Source organism: Homalodisca vitripennis, chromosome 1 (genome assembly GCF_021130785.1).
Source record: "Homalodisca vitripennis isolate AUS2020 chromosome 1, UT_GWSS_2.1, whole genome shotgun sequence".
NCBI lineage: Eukaryota > Metazoa > Arthropoda > Insecta > Hemiptera > Cicadellidae > Homalodisca > Homalodisca vitripennis.
The window spans coordinates 235511995-235533830 of record NC_060207.1 but is presented as its reverse complement, the minus strand read 5'-3'; the positions used below and the strand labels follow the sequence as shown (position 1 = coordinate 235533830).

The following is a 21836-nucleotide window of genomic DNA, read 5'->3' as shown; positions in this document are numbered from 1 at the left end:
TCAATTTTTTGCTTTCAATTTGTTATCTTCGGAATCTTCGGAGTCTATAAGCCGTTGATCCTCAGATAAAATGTTAAACAAGTATCGTAGTCTTCAATTCGTCTTAAGAATAGATCATTTACCTCAATCCCTATCCAAAAATACATTATAAATGATAGTAAATTCATAAACACTTATTTATTTATTTCCATGCTTATACATTACAGCTTGGCTAAAGGATGTTTAACATTAAAAACATTTAATGTTTAGTAATTTTTAATACACAAAGGCACGCAACATGATATCGTAAAATCTCGTATGCAACTAACTGAATGTGGAAAATTCCAAGATCGATTTTCACCTACGAAGCAAACAGACGATGTTTAATTTTAGTTTTATCGCAAAATTGGGTAAATATTTACCGGAGAAACCTGTTCGTGACCATTTGTGTGCTGACGGGTTTATGTTTCAATCAAAACATCAATTATTTTTTAGTAATCAGCCAAGCTAATGCTTTGGGATGAAAGAAAATTATTCTCGCTTAAATATTTAACACAATTTATTTTATTCATAATTTATTGTTTCTTTAAATGTGTTTCAAGATATAAATTACAGCATGCGTCAAGTAAGTATGTGTTTTCAATTAGTTCGTTATAACAAGATACAATTTTAATTTTTTATGAAGGAAATGCAAATAAATAATACTATTTGATACTTTTCCTTCTCACCGAATTCGAATATTGCTCGTATAATACAATTCTTGATTTATTTTTAACTTTGCGGGTCATAAATCAACAGATATTAGTAACGGATTAGCCATAGGCAATCAAAATTATATGATTAACATTACTACGATTATTCAAAATTAATTTAAGTTATAATTTAAAATTTAAAATAATTCTTAATATTTAAAGGATTAACTATTTAGTTTGTATGAATTAAATTAAATTAAAAAAAAACTTCAAACAAATATATTTTAATATAAATTATGTACTTTAACGAAAAGGTATCACAGTAATCAGTTAAAGTTAAAATATTCAACGTAAAAGAGTATAATTTCAATAAGAAATAAATAGCTTAACACATTATTAACTATTTTAAGAAAAGTAAGAACAAGTAGAAACTATTGTTGCTTCACAGTTGAATATTTATTTTTAAAACGAGTCATTAAGAATGAAGTAAGTATATATAGTGAACACGTTAATATCAGATTGTATCGTTATTGTTATATTAATTTAGACTAAACGCTCCACAATGTAGTTAAATGGCTGGGCGAAGTGTACACGAGAGGGAAACAGCAGCAGCAAACACCTGTTCACAGCCGATAATGTTTGTCGTCAAGTTTGCTATTGTCGCTATGTAAAAGTAACTTTATTTTCGATCAGATCCTAGGTAGCGGGATCTTATATCTGAAGAAATAATGGAAAAGTTTACTCGACAATTCTGAAAGATATTTTACATCACGTATTTTTTAACATTTTATGTATGATCCAACATACACTAAAACACACACACACATTTATTACACTAATTGAAATATTTACTTCTTTTTAAAGTTAAAGGCTTCAGAGTTCCAATGTACTCAGTAATTTGTATATTATTCTTAGGGTATTTTGAAACGACTGCAAACAATATATTCTACCTGCTTCTTCTTATTGGAATAATGGCAAAACATGCACTTCATACTAGACACAAGTAAAGTAAATTAGACACTTGCTTTTCACAAGTAAAATTATGAAAAGAAATTAAAAAATTCCGCGATGCTTACGAAACTAAATTTTTTACAGAAAAACACAAAATGATTCAGTAAATAACAAACATAATTCATAAGTTACAAAGTTCACTTTACTGACGTTAATCTAATTAAATATTAATTTTCACCTATAAAGTTGACATAGTCTTTAAAACTTTTTCACCTCGTATTTGTAATGAAATGTGCATATTTAAGTACTAAACTGTTTGTCATATTACATTAACAAATGTTTTACAGCCATGTCTACCATGGATGATGATGGTCTACCATGGTCTACAATGTTTTGGGTCTGATGATGTCTACCTCGAGCACGAAAGGCCTCGCACAAAAATAAAATTTAATAATTATTGGAGTGTTCGTTTTCAAATTGAGTGAAAGTAATATTGCTATTATTTAATTTTATGGTGATCTCAAAATTAACGGCGTGGTGAAACCCGAATGATTAATCTCAGGAAACTTAGTCTGCCTCTAGATTTATTTTATAGTCATATTCTTCTAAACGAATTGAATTAGCGCGAAAACATAAAATGACTTATTCATAGTGTACCACTTCAAAATAAAAATGACAGCTTTTTCTCGTAAATATTCGGAACGTTACGTTAATATATGCTGTAATTAAGTACGATCTAGAGAAAACGCGTTTTCAGTCTATATAAAATTACCTGCATACTCGTGTTTTGCTGATGATCAAATATAAACAAGTTTCACTTGGTTTATTATCTCTTAAGATAATGTATCTAACATGTATTAGATAACGCAGTAATCAGTTATTAATATTTGTAAGTTTATCATCTTAAAACTTCCTTATACAGTACATCTTTGAACAATACTCTCGCTTTAGAAGCAACCGCCTGTCAGTAGAAATTGTTTGAGAGCAGGAATCATAAATCTGGTCGTGAGTGAAACACGGGGTCTCTAAATCCAATCCAGCCATTTTTATCGATTGACCTTGACCTTTATTCATTGCACCTTAGCCAGTGAATGTGGTAGTCTGCATGATATTTCTGTGCAAAGTTTCAACTTGTGGTCTTGAACTAAAGCATAGTGTAGGAGGGGTGATTTTCCGTAGAAACATTATAAGAGATCCAGCAGTAGTCATTCCTCAAAAATGACTTACAGCTACATGTGTTTTGGAGAACAGTGTCCAAAGCATTTCAATCTTCCCTTATGGACATAGTGAACTCATTCCAGAGAATTATTCTGAATAAGCTGATCGTTTTGAAATTTTGCAAATTGCAGTTTCATTAATGTTAAAGTTAAAGGATAATTTAAATACCCAAGGCACAGTCTTTCTCATCCAAGAAACCAGATGATGCGTGGTTGCTTTTCTTAGACTAAATATTAGTAAAATTTTTTGAATAATAATTGTTAGAAGTAATAGTTTTTTACATTAATATATCCTCTTATATTGACGTTCAAATAAACTTTTACCATTAGGTAGCAGGAACCAAATCATGGTGGGGCTATTTTACCATACATCGAGTACGTTTCTTGAGTTAACCAAGCTAGAACTTTTCTACCTTCTCGTAAAATACAAAATGCATATTGTTTTACATGCATAATAATAAGAAGTAATTTTCAAAAAATTATGATAGGCAATTGCTTAAAGACTGTTCATTTTGTAAATATGACTCTTAAATACTATATATGGCAAATTTATCATTACCCATCTCGAATATTTTGTCACTCCGAAGGATGCATGAATGGACTTTAAGTGCCAAGTAAAAAAGTAAAATTTAATATGTTTACCTGTAAGGTTCAAGAAAATTTTAGGAACTGAAGAGATGTTTTATCACTTCGAAATTACGAAATTATTAAGAAGAGCGAATGGGTTTGTAAACGCGGGAGTGGAAGGGCTTGGAAGGGGCGGCACAGGGAGGTAGAGTAATGAGATTCCGGTCCGTCAGCAAATTAGAGGAGCTACAGTAAGAACGAGGGTTGCTGAGGCCAATTTACGGTATATACCAAATGGGTGGGAGGGGGGTGACTATCCGAAAACTAGTGTAAAGAGTATTAAATTTACAAATGAATATTGCTCAAGTATACTATTATGAAGGAGCTTTTTTATCACCACTATTGTTAGACCCTAGACTGTAACATAATTTAAAGATAACATTTTGGAAGTTTATATTCTTCTAGGTACCTTTACTTTGCAGTAATATCTATTGAAATTTCGATTCCAGAATAATAAATAAACGAAATTTTGCCTTGTAGGCAACGGCAATATGTTTGTTACAAAGATTATTAGTTTACTTGTATATTTGTCACTTTCTAGATGCACTATAACGTCCGAAAGGAAAGAGCTACAGCCTCTCAACTTTCTGCTAAACTAACTTACTCGAATTTTCAGGGGATACAGTAACATGGGTTTATACTTCAATATTTGACGCTTAATAGAAAAGAAAACTTGTTCTATGCTCATAATACAATCCTTACCAAATTTACTAAACACTTGTACACTATTAACATCCCTTAACTTAGAAGGTATGATATTGAAATGTTAGGTCCTAGGCAACAAAATGTTTTTTTTTTTAATAAGCAACATTGGGCTTTGGTGTTTATCTGACATTTTGCGCTCTTGATTACTAGTTTTAGTGAATGATAAATGATATTTAAGAATCTTCACTCTCGCTTGGTGATTGGCAGATCAGTCCGGTGTGTAAAGAGATCAACTGCTGATTGCGGACATCAGTGGTGTTGACATTCACAAACATTCTCTGATAATGATCGCTCGGTGATTGCTGTTAATAATGTAGACTGTAAGTACATCTCAAGCGATTTGTTTATCAATAATCAATCATTTGATTGTTATTGGACTTACGTCTTATTATATCTTTAAACATGCACACGAATTGCTGTTGAGTAAAACAGTATAAACTTATTGATTTTAATTGTACCTGTGCACTAATTGTATACCTTGTGTTTATCAATTTATAGAAACCTAGAACTAAAGTATACTGTACACCTTATGGGAGGCATAAAATAATAAAACTGATATTCTTATATATCAATCAGCATTTTAAATTTCAATCAGAGCTAATTTTTATTTGTTTTAAATGAGAAATTATTTAATCTGTGAGTAGTATATTAATTTTAGATGCTTATAAATTTGGATCAGATTATTAAGATTAGGCATACGAAATAAATAGCAAATGTTAGCCAGGATCTAATATAAATGAGAAACATAAACTAGAAAATTAACCGAATAATTAACCGGTTATAGTCATCGTTACCTGTGGTTATTAAATCGAGAACTTTATTTACTGGCAATGTGTATTAAAAATAGTTTGCAATATCACACATATACTGTTTAGACATTTCTTTCTTAAGTTTTTTAGTAATCTCTCTGTCTAAACGACGCTGAATATCGCTCTTAAATCTTTTTATTACCAGTTCTGATATTTTCTCTAAAGCCCAGTCCAAAATACCAAGTCCGGATATGTCTACCTCTAGACCGTCCAGATATTCAACCTTTGATGTGTCCAGGATAGCCTCGCAGTTGTCATCATTCAGTTGTAGAGTCATAACGAGCAGCACGGAGAATCTCCGGACAGTTAGTCGCATGTTTCCTGACACTCTCGCACTCAGGAAGGATGCTGTGTAGTGTTTGTAGTGGACTTCCATGTGCTCAAGCCCCAAGTGGAGTGTGAAGGTGGCGCTTGTTGGTGTCGAAGAGAGAGTAGCATCTCCCGTCCTCTGCACCGATGAAAGATATCTGACACTCCCTCCGGTAGCTTTGAAACTTCCCTTAGCTGTAAACCATTTAGAGAATTTCTTTTCAAATCTTTCCTCAATATTACCCACTGGTAAAATGTCTTTATCGTCATCAACTATAGATTTTCGCAAGTCTATGAGCATCTTATCAATCTGTGCGTTCACATAAACTTTCCGTTCACTGTCACTAAGTACCGAAAAAGGACAATATAGAAGAGCAAGGAAAACCAGTAAAAACAAACTCATTTTGATGTATAAATGTCACTTAAGAAGACACTGAGTAAAGTGGTTTACAACTATCTGTGTTACGGCAGCCTTATCTATATATGGTATTAGATAAGTAAATCGTGTTAGAGGATTGAAGAAAACAAACTGGTTTATGCATTGTTTTAATTTTGATAGCAGGCTTTAAGAGTGTTTAACTACAAACATGCAATGAGACCAGCTCGGGGAGTTTTGATAATACTTTTCTTCTTACAGTACATTTGTAATGATCTACTCATCACACTGAGGAATCAGATTTTACATCAAGAATTTCGTATAAATTATTTTTATAACTGCTTTTAAAATATTGTAACAAAAGACATCCATAGCTATAACAATATGTTTATCGTCTTAGGAAATAGAAGTGGTATTTTATATTTTAATATATAAATGTGTGTTTTTTTATGAACCTTTTTTTTTATTTCTTATAAAAGAGTTCTCTAAATGTATTTATTTAAATTTTTTTAAATAAATTTAAGTGTAAATATTTATGAAAGGAAGCATTCATGGGATCAGCATTACTGCTTATGCCTCCTTTCTACATACCAAAAGTAACCATGTAAGCAGAACTGGAAAATTTAACAAACAAATTTATTCAAAGTCGTCAAAGATTCAGAATACTTTTTCTTCACCGCAACGATTTACATCCTTCAAGCAAACTCAAATTATGAAGCAAAGTCCATCAATGCCCTAGAACAGTGAAAAATTTACAGCCACTGCAAATCTTATATGAAGTTACTACAATTATCAAATACTAAGCAATATAATGAAGGAATATATTGAAAATCAAGACAAATTTAATTTACATGTTGAATGAAATCCAACAGTTTTATGCTAAATTCAGGTTTTTCTTAGCAAGCAAGTGATATAAAGTGAGAAAAATTCTAGCAGCATAATGGTACCCTTGAAAAAGATTTCATTTCCATCAAGGAACGCAATTTAATAATTAGGCAAGGTCTAATCAAGCGTTGTAGAGATTCTGGTAAACTTGGGGAACGCAATTAAAGTTTAACAAATCTGGCACGATTGATGCTTTCAAAACACAGGGGAAACAAATATTTCTTTTGTCGCAAATGTTTCTAAAAAGTTACTGCTCTAAAAGTTAAAATGAAGAAACTTGACAAGCAATGTGTCAGACATTATGAGATATCGTCCATTACAAGAAAAGCTTTGTAGCCCAGTCACCAAAATCTAATAGATTTGGTTTGAGCAATCGCTTGTTAATGCTGTCATGGCTAATATAAGTAAAGCAACGTATTTTTTACATTTTAAAGTTTGAGATCTTTAACTTTTTCCTTGTTGTTTGATTCTGTATAATAATACGTCATGGAGTTAAAAATAAATCACTGTACGTAGAATAAACTTTACAATAATAGTTTGTACAGTGTTTATTCAAGTACAAACATGTATTTTTGAAATACCACGAACTAATAAAGAGTCGTTATTCTTGGAAAGTATAAATATTCATAAATTTAAGTTATGTGATATGAAATTACTAATGTAAATGTTGTAATATAAATATTTTAAATAATCTTAAATATGATACAAAATAGTTTAGATTTTATTTTTTTCTACTTATTAAATTAGTAACAGCTTTTAACTGCATATGATGGTATGCACATAACGTATATATGATGGAAAGGGTTGATTCAATGTAAATGTTGCGTTTAGTTCCAGGTCTTTTTCCTCTTGATGAACCTGATGACACATTGAGGACACCTATTTACGTATATTACACAATATTTTGTATAATAGGAGCCTCTGATGGCGAATTGGTATAAAGAGTTCAGTTTACCTTGTTAATTATTTATAGTAATATATAATTAAATTAAATAATTATATTTTATATAAATAATATATAAGAATAAGAATATTTTTATTCATAAAAGTGTTCCGTAACATATTTTTAAACAAGTACAAGAATTGTATACTAATAACTTAAGAAATCAATTTAACAATATGTAGTACTTAGCACACATTTTAAATATACCACTTGCATGGTGACTCTTACATCAAAATAAACTAAAAGTAAAAAAAGGAAACACTTTAGTTATATGATTATACTAACAAATATTTTAATGAAACTTTTATGAATATATAGGGCCTCTAAAGGCAAAGCCTGTGCAGAGGTTCCTTCATGCTAAATTAAATTCATGATAGCTCAGATAGAATGTTGACAATTAATTTTGATTAGAAAAACTCCTGTTTATCAAATATCTATGTTAATTCTAAATGTATACTTATGTGCAACTTTGATCCGAATAAAACTTTTTAACTTATGGTATGCAGAAGACAATTTATATTTTGTTTACTTAATAACCATAATTTCAATAGTTTGAAAAAAATATGTATATTTTTTGAATTACTTATATCTTTTGGTATTGTATTAAACATTTTAGGTCCTAAAAAAACAATAGCTTTTTCTAAAAAATAGTTAAATTAGGTTTTGGAACTGCTATTTTGTCTGTGTGCCTTAATTTATTTTTGTATATATTAATTAATACAGGCAAATTACCACTAGTGACATAAAATATTTTTAAAACCTTATACACAAACAAATATGTAATTGGAAAAATGTTTAAACTTATAAATAATGGATGAGATGGCTCGTACCTACATTTTCTTTTAACTAATCGAATGAATTTCTTTTGTTGCATTAAAAGAGGCTTTAAATTGGTTTTCATAGGTTCCACCCCAGCAAAATATTCCGTATTCTAATCTACTATTTACTAATGAAAAATATAACATTCTCATAACTTCCTCTGTACACATATTTTGTAGAAAATAAAAGGTTCTTAAAATACCATTAAGTTTTTTCTTTACCATGTCTATGTGTTTTTTTTCCAGTTTATTTCCCTATCCAGCAAGATTCCCAGGTATTTCAAATTGTCAGCCTGAGACACAATTGCACACTCAGGACACTCTTTGTTTGTACACAAACAACTCGCACAATTGTATAAAATTTGTTTGGTAAAATGTTGTGGATTCTTTTTTCAGGCTAAAATTTAAGTACTTTGTTTTTTCGGGACTTAATAACATATTGTTCTTTGAGAACCACCATTGAAGGGCTTTTAAATCTATACTCATTGCTTCTTCTATATCATTCCAGTCATCCTTTATGTAAGTTAATGCTGTGTCGTCAGCAAATGATGTTATTCTACCATATAAATTTGAATTACAGAGATCATTAATATATACTATAAACAATATTGCACCTAATACTGACCCTTGGGGTACTCCACTTTTTTATTATACCAAAGTCACTGAAAGTATTGCTAATTTTTACACATTGTCTCCTATTATTTAAGTAACTTGAAAACCAGGAAAGAACGTTTCCTCTGATAACCGCAACAGTATAATTTTATTTAAAAGAATGTCATGATCTACAGTATCGAAAGCTTTCTTTATGTCCAAAAATAATCCACTAACTTTGCGTCCTGAATTTATCGCTTCAAGTACGTCATCCATAAAGTTTTTTTAACGCAGTTTCAGTACTCAAGCCCTCTCTGAAACCGAACTGATTTTTACTAAAGAAATGGGTTTGCTCAAGAAATTTAACTAATCTTTTTTCATAATTTTTTCAAAAATCTTTGCAAAAGTTGAGAGTAAAGATATCGGGTCTGAAAATTGTTGCAGTCATTATTCGGTCCACTCTTATGCAAAGGAATTACCACAGCGGTTTTTAAAATATCCGGGAAATATGCCCTTTTCCACGGGGATTCTGGACACACATTTGGCCAAAAATGTCAAATTATTACATTTTTTTTATTATTTATTTTTGCTCCCTGGACATTTTCTCTACAAGAAAAAATTAGGTTTTAGGTTTTTTTGGACCTTATTTTCTAAAGAAAAATTAAATTTTCATTAGGTACTAACACGGGCGTCAGCGGCAACAAAGTTAGCTATTTCTTGCCCACTGAAAAATCCTCTAATATTATTATCTATGCACATATTATAGTATGGCTACTAATATACATTGTTTTATTTTACATGCCTTTGAAGTTTGTATTGATTCTCTGTCAGCTGTCATAGATCAGAAAGAAAAAAAAACTGTGTACTATAATGTTATTGTTTTGATTGACAGTAGTTCCTAGTTACACTCAAGATTATTATTGCAGTATATTCTTCTTTATTTTTTTTGATTTGGAAGAAGAGGAGAGGATTAAAGAAAAAGAAGGACAGATGTATGGAGCTGGAGAGTTTTGAGGCATATAATCTATGTGTTTGTCTATCTTGTTCTAAAATAATGTTACTTTCCACTCTAAGCAAAATAAACATGGTTTCTTTCTTATGTAAATGAAAAATTATTTTCAGTATACAGTAGGCCTATGGTAAGAAAGTATTGTTGTTAGTGATAATGGTAGAAAATTATTGTTTATTGAATTAAATTTATATAGGTTAGTTTTATGTATATTTTTCTTCAGTTTGTTTCTTTAAAAAACCAACAAAAACTTAAATGTCATTTTCCGAAAATCACATTTTACAGCGTTTTGTGAAGAATAAATTTGAATAACTCAGGGTAATAAACAAGATATCAAGCTGAAATTTTTACTTCATGTTCTTGATTATATAAAGCAACTTTTTGGGTATAATTAAGTGTCTAGAATTAGTAGATTTTAAAATAAAAATTGGTTTATAATGTGTGCTAATAAAGAATTTTTTTTTAACTATTTTCAACCTTGTTAAAAAATAATATATGCATGGTATGGTCAAACAAATACCCAAAAATTTAGATAGTATCTATGGCTACAAAATGAAACAAATTTGAAGGTGTTAGGTGGAATATTAGTCGAGTTATATCAATATTAAAAATGTGTTTACATTTTTGCTGAATAAAAAATTATAAAATGGTACGTATGGTATTTATAGACGTCCTTCCACCTCTTAATGTGGCGTTTCTGAACCCAATCAATGTTTAAAAAAATACTAAAGGTCTTCTTTCATCAAAAACTAAAAAAAAGATAAGTCTGAGTCCAGAATCCCCTTAAATTAATTAAGTACAGTAAGACATTCACTATTTTTTGGATACATCAATTTAATTAGAGATGAGCTTAATGTTATCAATTCCAGGCGAGGTTTATTTTTCAAATCTCTTATAACAGATACTAAATCATCTACCACTACTGGAGATAAAAAACATGGAATTGCTTGAATTATATAACTTAAAAAATCTCTTTATAACAACATAAGTCAAAGTTATCAGGTTTTAATTTTTTTTTATGTCTAGCTTATCTACAATAGACAAAAAAAATGAATTTAAACTCATTACAAATTTGTTTAATATCGCAGATTTCGTTACCATTAATATTCAAAGACTGTATGGGAGGTCGTTTTTGACGTTTGTCCTGTTATTTCATTTATAACCTTCCACGTAGTCCTCGAATCTCCGTTACATTTATGAAAAGTATTCTCGTAATAAGAATTTTTTTTAAATTTCTGATTTCAAATTGTAGTTTATTCCTATAATTTTTATAACGCAATTTTAATTTTCCATTGTTTGGGTGATGCTTAACGAGTTTATAGAGTTTATTTTTTATTTTTATTTTTTTGCAAATACAATCACTCATCCAAGGTTTTAATTTTAAAAACGCCCGCTTGTTTTTGGTTGATTGTTCAAATTTACTTTCAGAAATTATTTTTTGGATGGTATTAGTGAAAAAGTATCAAACGCAGTTGACGGGGTTTTATCGTCGTAGACTTCTACCCCATTTAACCTGTTCAAGTCGCGCAAGAAGCCCGTCGTAATCTACGCGATAGGAGGGAGGGGAGGGGCCGGCAGAATCAGCTGATGTCCGTCCCCTCCATCCCTCCCCCGCCCCCGACCACCCGCACACCACACAACAGCCATCCTGTGATCTGTAATATTCGCGTCTATTACCTTTACATCGACTTGAGTCTTGACTTTGTTTGCTAATCTAGCAAACACGTGATCGATGCATGAAACTGATTCTGTCGTTACTCTAGTTTGGTTCTTTCAATAAACAATCGAATCCGTTTGAGTTAAAGAAACGCATTGTAATTGTCAATTATCATACTATTTTCAAATAAATTTAAATTAGCGTCCCCCGATGAAAAGAGCGTTCTTTTTTGTTTTAAAATTATTATTACGAAGAAAAATACTCATTAATCTCAACTAGGAAATCGTCCTTGCTGAAGCTATGAAGCCTGTAAATTGCAAACAAAACAAAACCTCTGTGAATTAAACTTAAATTCTAATATCATTAGATCTGCTGTTTAAAAGTTTATATCGGTTCACACATATAAAAAATTTCAACATCCAACTTTACAAAAATTGCTATATACCTCCTGCCCTTGATTTCATTTGCATTTGAAAAACTTTTATAATTTGGAATTTTAAAAAACTGTAACTCTTCATTATCTATCCATATTTCTGTCAGTACAATTATTTCAGGAAACAAATGTCTGCTATTTAATTCAGCAATGAATAAATCGAAGTTACTTCTCATACTACGAATGTTTTGATGCAATATTGTAAAATCCGACCATTGTTTAACGTTACACTGATTAGTCGTATCCATTATTTTACATTTTGAAATTTATTAACGGCTCTAGTAAAAAAATTTTAATTGAAACAGTTCTACTACTAAGTTGACTACCTTGAAAATAATTAAATCTAGCAGAATATTATTTACTTATTAAAAAGAAATAAATAAATAACGCATTGTAAAAACCAAATATTTCTATTGTTTAAAAACTATTTTTAACTTTAAAGAGAAATTAAAATTTAACTTATGTTTCCAGTAACAACAGTAATAAACAAAAACAAACCAAAATACGGTAGCATATCTTATACGATGAAAGTATTACTGAAAGTGAAGTATATATATATTTACAGTTTAGTTTAGTCCAAGTCCCTCCTCTCGTGTGATAACTCTGACTAGCGCCTTTTCTTCTTTCCTGAGGAAGATCTTGCCGTTTCTCACCCAGAGGAACTTGAAGTTTTTCTCGCGCTGATACTTCCTCGCCAGAGCGTACAGCGCCCGTCTCGCCGGTGATAGAGACTCGTTGACGTAGACGGGACGGTCATCAGTTGCACCGATGTGACGAGTTAAGAGGGTCCTCTTCACACGTCGCCTCTGTAGAAAACTCCTCCTTGTCCAGTCGACGAACGAACTTCACAATAATCCCCGGCGGATTGTTTTCCACTCTGCTTGGCACCGAGTCTATGGCACGCGTCCACCCATAGTGTCAGATTACGGTTAAGTCCATGCCTTGCCGACGTCCTTCACGATGGTCAACACATCTTCATTGGAAGTTACAGGGATTCCTTGAATCTCCACACAGTTACTGCGAGAGTACTGCTCTATGTTCTCCAGACGATCTTCCAGAGCTCTCACCTTCTTCTTCAGCTTCCTTGTTCTCCGATGTGATAGACTCAATCAGCTGATAAAGTTTCTCATTCTGCTCCTGTTGTGCTTTAAGTGCCTTGGTGTTCTCTATGAGCTGTGAGTCCATTGATTCACAGGCCTTATTAAAACTTTTCTCATATTTTGCTTGGCTATCTCTTATATCGGTAACCACTTTCATGATATCTTCGAGAGATAGTTTACCTTCATCTGCTGCAGACTCGAGTCTCATGCTTTTCCTCCTCGTGGATTGACAGTCCTTACACCTCCAAACTAGACCCTCTTCATTTAGGCAATCCACGTCAGCCTTGCTATATTTCAAACATGCCGCATGGAAATCTCGTTTACAGTCAAAACAGGTGAGTTTAGATTGATTAATTTTAATATTCTTGACGCATACACCACAGCTCGACATTTTTACAGAAAATAATTGTGTAAAACAAAAATCGCTGTGTAAAATAGCAATTAAACACTGTTGCACACGACTTGTAGAAACGTGAACTATATCAACGACCACTCGAAACACAGTAGCAGGAGCACGCACTGATAACGATGTTTACTCTCCGAGCGCCGACTCATCAGGTATATAATTATTACCTAGATGTAGTTACAGCAGATAAGTTATCTGCGTGAGGATGATATCAGATTACAGATGTAAAAACGTAGTGTTATTGATTTATTATAACTATGCTCGGCAGCAAATGTCCGAAAAAATCCCTTTACCTTATACACAAAGCAGTTTCATTGTCAAGAACAAAATTGTTTGTATTTGATATATCTACCAGTTAAAAAATTATTAACACTGATAAATGCCGTTTCATTTTGACATTAAGATGAACAGTGAAAATCGAAATACACATCTAACAATTTTAGCGAAATAGTTTTTTAATACCAGTGCAGATAGGTATTTTATATACTTTAATTTATAATTTACAATTTATTGGAAGAATCTAGTTGTGGTAAGTGATGATATGTTACGGTTAGTGAACACGACTAAAGAAATCCAATTACGAATTCTCGAAACGTAACATCATGCAGAAGAGACTCAAGAAACAAACCGCTGCCCTTATCACACACCGTAACACAGTGAGATTGTACACATTACTCTCTCGGGTTATCTTGAGAGACAAATTGATTCTATACACTCTCACCAACGAGGATATCCCCGAGGAATATCCTTCCATTCATCTTCATTCTTTCATATTCTGAATTTACGTCACGTTTATCTTAGATTTATTGTAATTTTTAGTGTGATCCTGATTAATCGATACCAGCTCATTTCGCCTAACATCACTGTAAAATATACAATAATAAATAAACTCTGTCAGAAGAATGTCTCAAATATACACGAATAGCAAACTATTCTGCAATTCTGTAATGTACGAACACAGCCTGCATGTTGAAACATGTAACCTCCAATGTGATTCATTAGTCCTTGATTCCCTGGATGTTACTGAATGTTGGTGAAAGGCAGTAAAAAAATACAAGCGTACATGAATTTCCTGTCCTTTTTCTTACAATTAGTTATTATCTGACTCTATGGCTTTCTTATTTTAATGTCTGTTTCATACTGTTATATTTAAACATCCTTCATAATGATGTTTACAAAATACACAGGCTTGACAAAGTCAAGAAGTCTCTGAATTGTTAATTCTGCAATAACTCTTATTGCGTTTTTTTGTAGTTCATACGTTCCGAATATTCGTGGCTTGCAAATGTACCCGATAACCCCATGTAAATCACATTAAAATTAATTGAACTAAAACAAACTATAATAAACATTACAATAAACTTAAATAGTGCTAGATATCTCATAACATAACATAACATAAATCCCTGGAGCTGATATTTAGCAACTTAATTAATGTAAACTCCAAAGAATTTCAAGGAGCAGACATATGATAATGTGACTACTAAGATGTTCACATTCTACAAAGGGGAAACATGTATAACTTTTGATTTGGTAAATGTTTTATATTATTGTCATGTTTATTTGGTGAAAGTTTTTGTCATATTTAACGCCTGAAATGTGGGCTTTTTGTTTTAAAACTAATTTTGAGATTTATTTGAAAAAAATAGTAGTAGGCTTTGGCAGCTAATATATTTACTTCAACCAGTTTTTAAAGGTCATATTATTGTTGTAGTAGGACATTACTGTGATTATTGGCCGTAGTTCAATTATTTATCAAAATATGTGCCTGGAGTCTAAAGTAACAGTATGTTACTTTTTTAATTGGGACTTTGAGCATAAGAAACATTGCTTGAGGGCAGAGTTATACCAAAATAACACGTGAAGTGAAATACATAAACAATCTTTTTATCTTCATACCTGCCTGTCACTATAGTGTATTTAGCAAAATTTCACGTTTTACATCTTTTCGTACGCCATTTTGAAATAGAAAATGATAATGTAGTTTAGTTTTCACCAAAGTGATTGGCTAAAAAATAAATAATTGTATTAAAAAGTACGTCTAACATGAAGCCTACGCCTCAGATATACTTTATGATAAACTCATCTAATTGATAGAATCAAACCCCAGATAAATTCCACTCTTTAGGCTTTATGTCTCTATGAGTCAATTATATCAATTAATCTGATTCATAAATATTTACATAAATTACTTTTATTTTTATGAAATGAGACGAATAATAATTACGTCTAATATAAAAAGCTAACAATATTATTTCCTGTTATATTTCAGTATCCTTTAGAACATTTGGTATATTTTACAATTAGAACACATTGAATTTTAAACATTAATTTTTGTGTATAGGCTTATCTTGACAGACTCAAGAAGAATTTAAATAACTATTTTAATTTGTTTGAAGTTTGTTTTTGATGGCGGAAGGATTGTGAAGGAAACAGGGGTTTTACGGACATTTGCCATCGTTACTGTTACTGTGTTACTGATTTGTTGTATCAATAAAATATGGCAAATGTCCCTAAAAACTATTTTTATATATGTAAGGCAATTTATATTATCATAAAAGTTATTGTACAAAGAATTTCGCTATGTTACGATTTCCCTTGGTTAATAGATGTTTAGCCATTTAACTTTGCCAAAAAATATTTGTAAGGTAAGAAAATTTTGTATAATATGTTCAAGTAATTAAAATTTTAAATTAAATACATTCCAAATTAACTAATTATAAGGTTCAACGCTTTATCTGTACTCAAAAAACATATGAATAGTGGATATTTTAAAAACCCAAACGTATAATGTTTCAGTCCGCCATTTTGATATAGTAAAATATTTATTTTAAAAAATTTTAAAAGAAATATTTATTTCTATTAAGGCATTAAATTCACGTAATTATTGGCTCTCGTATTTTAGAAAAATATAATAATTAAAATATACAACAAAAACACTGGATACATTTTAACTTTTAACATACAAACATATATGTATTGCTACTTTACTAATGGATTTTGAAGTCTTTTCATTATAAATTAAAGACACGGTTAGTAAAGTAAATAAATAGTTTCGTATAATCCTCATTTTAAGGAGATTAATAAAAATATATTATTTATTTCAGTCAGGCAGCGGAAGAGAAGATAAATAACGTGGTATAATTGTGTCAAAAGTGACACTGTCATACCTGTTAATAAGCGCTAATTTAATCGTCAGAAAACGGGAAGTGTTGTGTTGGTTGTGTTAGATACTTCATTAGACACTGAAAACAAAATTTTATTACTATTATTGTTGATTTAATCTAATCATTGCGTGCATTTTATTGATCAAAGTTTTTTTTAATGAACGGTGAATTATATTGTACAATCATTGCTGCCACAAGGGACTTGACAGATCAGTCCGGTGTAATAGAGATCGATGACTGATTGCGGACATCAGTGGTGTTGACTACAAACATTCCCTGATAATGATTGCTCGGTGATTGTTGTTAATGATGTTGACTGTACATCTCAATTGATTTGGTTATCATCGATTAATCACCTTTTGATTTTGTATTTTCACGTGGTAGTTGTACGAATGTCTTCAAACACACATATTAATATTTTCCGTGTTGTTAAGAAGTTTTAATTTTATTTTTCTTTAAATATACATATGTAGCATTCTATAAGATTAAATTCATTCAAGTCATTCATTCATATAAAGTATTCAACAGACACTTGTGAAACCGTGCGATTTTCCGCGATACAGAAAAGTGGTCTGTCTATTGGTTGTTACGAGAACTCTTGATAGAGAATTTCTAGAGATTAAAACCTGGTAAATAGATTTACCTTTTATATCTGTCTGTCTGTCTGTACGTTCTGTTTGATTCATAATTCTCAAAGATATAGGTTTATTATTATATAAAACTTTATATTATCAGTGAAACGTTAATGAAAAAGATTTGGTTACGTGTATAGTGTACTGTTATTATTTTCTTGAAAGTAACTAATAGTCACTATACAGTAAGAGATGTTGGCTTTATTTTCTTCGCTATATTGAACAGTTTATCAAATTTAAATGCATCTAATGATGGCAAACAGGTAAATATTTCACTAAATCAATGAAATTGCAGTAAAGTATAGAGTAAAATAACATTAACGTCTCAAATAAGAGCAGTGCATCAAAAGCAGGGAAATGAAAGTGATAATATCAGCCTACGTTTGAATTAGAAACCCTTATAATTGTTTAGTTATTACGTTTGTAAGGTTAGTTGTGTAAGATGTGTAAGATTAAGGTTGTAAAATATTATAATGTATTATGAGCAAGGGTTGTTGAGAGATTATTTAAATATTAGGTTCGATTGGCAATACAACACCCTCAAATGAACCAACACATATTTTATTTGTAATGGCATTATATTGATTAAAATTTTAAATAACAATGGATATCATCAACCGACATATTTATTGAACACAAACTTTAATACCAATTATGTTTAATATTATTCATTACAATTATGTTGTGTTCCAATAAATATGTGTTCATGAACTAACGTGAGAAAACTTTCTTTTAAAATATCTAAACATTTAGATGATTAAAACAAATGAGTGACTTTTCCAAATTGAGAACATTCAAATAAAATATATGGAACAAGAAAATATGAATTTCAATATTAAGCTATTCAGTTGATTTCTACACATTATAATCTTTTCTTTTCATTACTGTAGGTACATGTACCTTGGAATTGTAAATGAGACGTATTAAAATGATTAATGAACCCTGATATATAATACTATGTTCCTAAAATTAAATACAAGATTTTCCTAACTTACATTTCGTTTGCACTTGACACTTATTACGCCTAAAAGACTTTTCCCCGCACACAAACACTAGCACTGGCACTCCCGATCGTCGCTTTTCGAATCCAGTCTTCTACTTCTTCTTACTGCCTCGTTGTTTCTGATTTTTGATGTTGTTCTCCCGCCAGCTCTCCTGACCACGCCTATGCCAAATCTCTCCATCATAATTGGTGAGTACCAATTTTTTATATCAGCATGGCTGTCCCTTACATCGTCTCATGATTTTTAGAAATAAGCATTTCCGCTGCTTAAACAAGCATTTCCTGTTTGTTCGTCATCGGTGTCTGGGCGGAATTATGTATCCACTTACATCCGGAGGATGTTTCTGTCGAATTGTAATACAAGACTTCCTTTCCAGCAACTATCTGTACATTGATTCTATGAATTTTGTTATACTAATAATTAAGTATGTCTTACACATTTATTACCAATGCTCCTTTGCTTGGTTCTTCAATTATTATTTTGGATAGTACAAAAAGTGTATCTGTGACCAAAAGTGATTGAAAAAAGATAAAAGTCTTAAATCAGGCTTAACACAATTCAGTAATATAACCCTAGCACCATGGGAATTTGTTGAAAGGTGGAGCCAATCCTAGAAATAGTATAGACCATTATTCTGGTCCAAGCTCCACAAATAAACTGCTTAGACATAACTTGCTACTTGTTACTAATATTGTTTCTTATTAGGACACTGAATATTGTTTTTGATACTATAAGAAATTGTTACCTTTCCTTAAACCTAATTAGGACTTACTGAAATCAACATTGTAGTGGTCAAGTAAACTATTTGGCCAAGCCCCAAGGGAGATGTGAATTTGGTACTGGTCGATGTCAAAGGCAAAATAGCATCTCCCATCCTCAGGACTGACAGAACAGATCTGTCACTCCCCCTGTAGTTTTGATCGCTCCTTTAGCTTTGAGTCATTTCCATATTTTCTTTTATATCTGTCCTCAATACGATCCACAAGTAAAATGTCTTTCACGTTTTAAATTATCGAGTTCCGCAAGTGAAAATACAATAAAAATGCCCCTCTCCCTCCCCCGAAAAAAAACAAATTCATCATGGTTTAGAAATTTCACTGTAGTTACAGTGGTACTAGTGGGTTAAAGTGGTTTACAACCACTTTTGTGGCTTTGTTCTTGGTCTTTATTATCATTCAGTGTGCATTAAAAGTATTGATACACTCTGTTTAGTTTTTGGTGGATAAAGATGGAGAGATGGAACTCGAGACAACTTTATAGGAAATAGAAATGAACTTTTTAGTCACTGTTACAATTTTTCCCATTCATCAAAACAGGTTTTCAATGTAAAATATTACAAAACACGCCTTAATCTTGTTAATTTCAACCAGAAACTGACCATGATACTGGACTTCCTTAAAACTGATAAGATAAGGGAGGCCTGCCCTGTAGCAGTTAATAACTGTAAAACAGCTTTTGAGTTGTAGGGAAAGTGGTAGTCTATTGAAGTAATTTCCCTTCTTAATGTAGGTTTTCATGTTTTCCTCCAATTCATTTTTAAGTAATGTTAATGAGCTGCCATTTTGTTTTGGGTTGAGATAGAAAGCTCTATTTTCCACTGTTTTTCTTCCTCTATCAAGACCTTTAAAATTAGTTCACTTAATGGGTCTAAATTTAAAAATTTTGAGCTGCCATCCGAAATTACATTTTGGAGGAAAGTTGTCAGAGTGACTAAAAAGTTCATTTGTATTTCATAGAAAGGTGTCCCGAGTTCCATCTCTCCATCATTATCCTTCAAGAACTAAACAGAGTGTATCCATACTTGTAAACTCGTACTGTATATTTTTTGTGTTACATAAGTAAATTTATAAGTAAAATTTAAAGCTAGTTCCAAGCAAACTGCAATGGCTTAAATACTATATTTTATATATAAGTTTTAGAATAACATAATAAGTGTATCATTCAGATTACAAAACACGTATTACAAAGCTCCATATTGTTTATTTGATAGTCATTTTAATAGCTGGTGTTTTCTTACAGTAGTTGAGAGCTTCTTGCAGTGTTTTAGTTTTTTGTAGTAGTATGATTTTAAATTACATAAATAGGTCATGGTGCTCCAATAGAATTAACTTCTACTGCGAATTCGGGGGGAGGGAGTTTTTTATTTGGGTTTATTAAAAACAATATGTTGTAAAAGTTAGCGCTAGCAAGTTTATATACTAAAACTTGATGTACAGGAAAACTAAAACGGCTAACCTAAATCTTGTTTAGATCTCCCAAACGTCTCTGCGTACATGACTAGTTTTGTGCTAAAAACTCTGAGTTAAGTTCTGTTAAGATACCTTTTATAAAAAGGTCTTGTAGCGCATTAGATAGTGGAAATGGTATTTATACTGGAGCTATGTCCCTTTTGGTGAAATTAACTAATGAAACTGGTCAAATAACGAATATTTCTGTACTACAAGCGAAATTCTCTAGTCTATAGCCCCTCAGGGAGAGCGAACTAGACGTAAATACAGGAATTAATATGAAGTCAGATTAATTAATAAATATCCCAGTTCATAGTAAAAAGTAAAATTCTACTGGGGCAGCAAGATTACTCCATGTAATCTGTAATAGTTATTATAATTGAGTGAAACAAATTAGAGCACGGTAGAAGCTCTCAACATCTGCGAGAAGGCACCAGCTGTTTAATCACATCCTTGTTTAGTGACGCAGTTGTTATTAAATGTTTTTTTTAAGCAGAATGATACATTCGTCGTTTAATTTTAAAACTCATATCAAGGCTATTCTACATAAGTGTTATTATTCGATATGACCAACATTTTCGGCGCTACTATTTAATATGCAACATGAAATTTATTACTGGTATAATACTCGTGTTTGGCTTAAGCCTATGTACTCCGTAAAGTATTTACCGTCATATTAGATAACCACGAAAGTTTTAATTATTAATAAATATAAAGTCTAAATGATTGGATAAACTTTATAATTCCATACTGTTTCTTTGTTAGTAAAGGTACATTTGTGGTAAAAAATATTCTGGGTAGCCAATATAGCCTGTATACTCAGAAGACTCGGTAGTATGGACATTTTCAGATAAGCTTTACATAGAGTGCGTTAATATTATTATTGGCTTTGGTAATCGATTAAGAAATAGCAAATATATATGAGTTCAAAATAGTTAAAAGTATAGATAAGTTTATTTTTTTATCAGTTGTTGATAGCACTATACCTTTTTCAATCATTATAATCGTCAAAATAATTCGATTATTTTAAAATGTAATACTGGATCTTTGTTCAATAAAACTTTGTATTGCGTAGGATACACAGTTTTATTGAATATATTATTAAATAAAACATTTCATACGTTTTTTCCTGTAATATCTGTAATGTAGCCTTACTCATTTTGTAGAATAAAAAAGAAGCAATCGAATCTGACATTTGTCATAACTGTGACGTAATAAGTGTCATCAAACAATGTCAGGCGTCAGTGACGGTAATCTGTCACAGGTTCCACTCCGTCACAACGTCCCTGTGATTTACT

At 31.1% G+C, this 21836-nt stretch overlaps 2 protein-coding genes across 2 annotated transcripts; both read right to left on the bottom strand.

Annotated features, from left to right (window-relative positions):
* Positions 1-4830: 4830 nt before the first annotated feature.
* On the bottom strand, positions 4831-5715 carry LOC124356284. Its single transcript, XM_046807471.1, has one exon. It carries the CDS (start codon positions 5690-5692, stop codon positions 5009-5011), a length of 684 nt encoding a protein of 227 aa, XP_046663427.1. The 5' UTR covers positions 5693-5715; the 3' UTR covers positions 4831-5008.
* A 6852-nt stretch (positions 5716-12567) lies between these two features.
* On the bottom strand, positions 12568-13492 carry LOC124355198. Its single transcript, XM_046806209.1, has 2 exons — positions 13020-13492; positions 12568-12844 (listed from the first exon to the last, which is right to left on the bottom strand). Exons 1-2 carry the CDS (start codon positions 13490-13492, stop codon positions 12568-12570), a joined length of 750 nt encoding a protein of 249 aa, XP_046662165.1.
* Positions 13493-21836: the final 8344 nt, after the last annotated feature.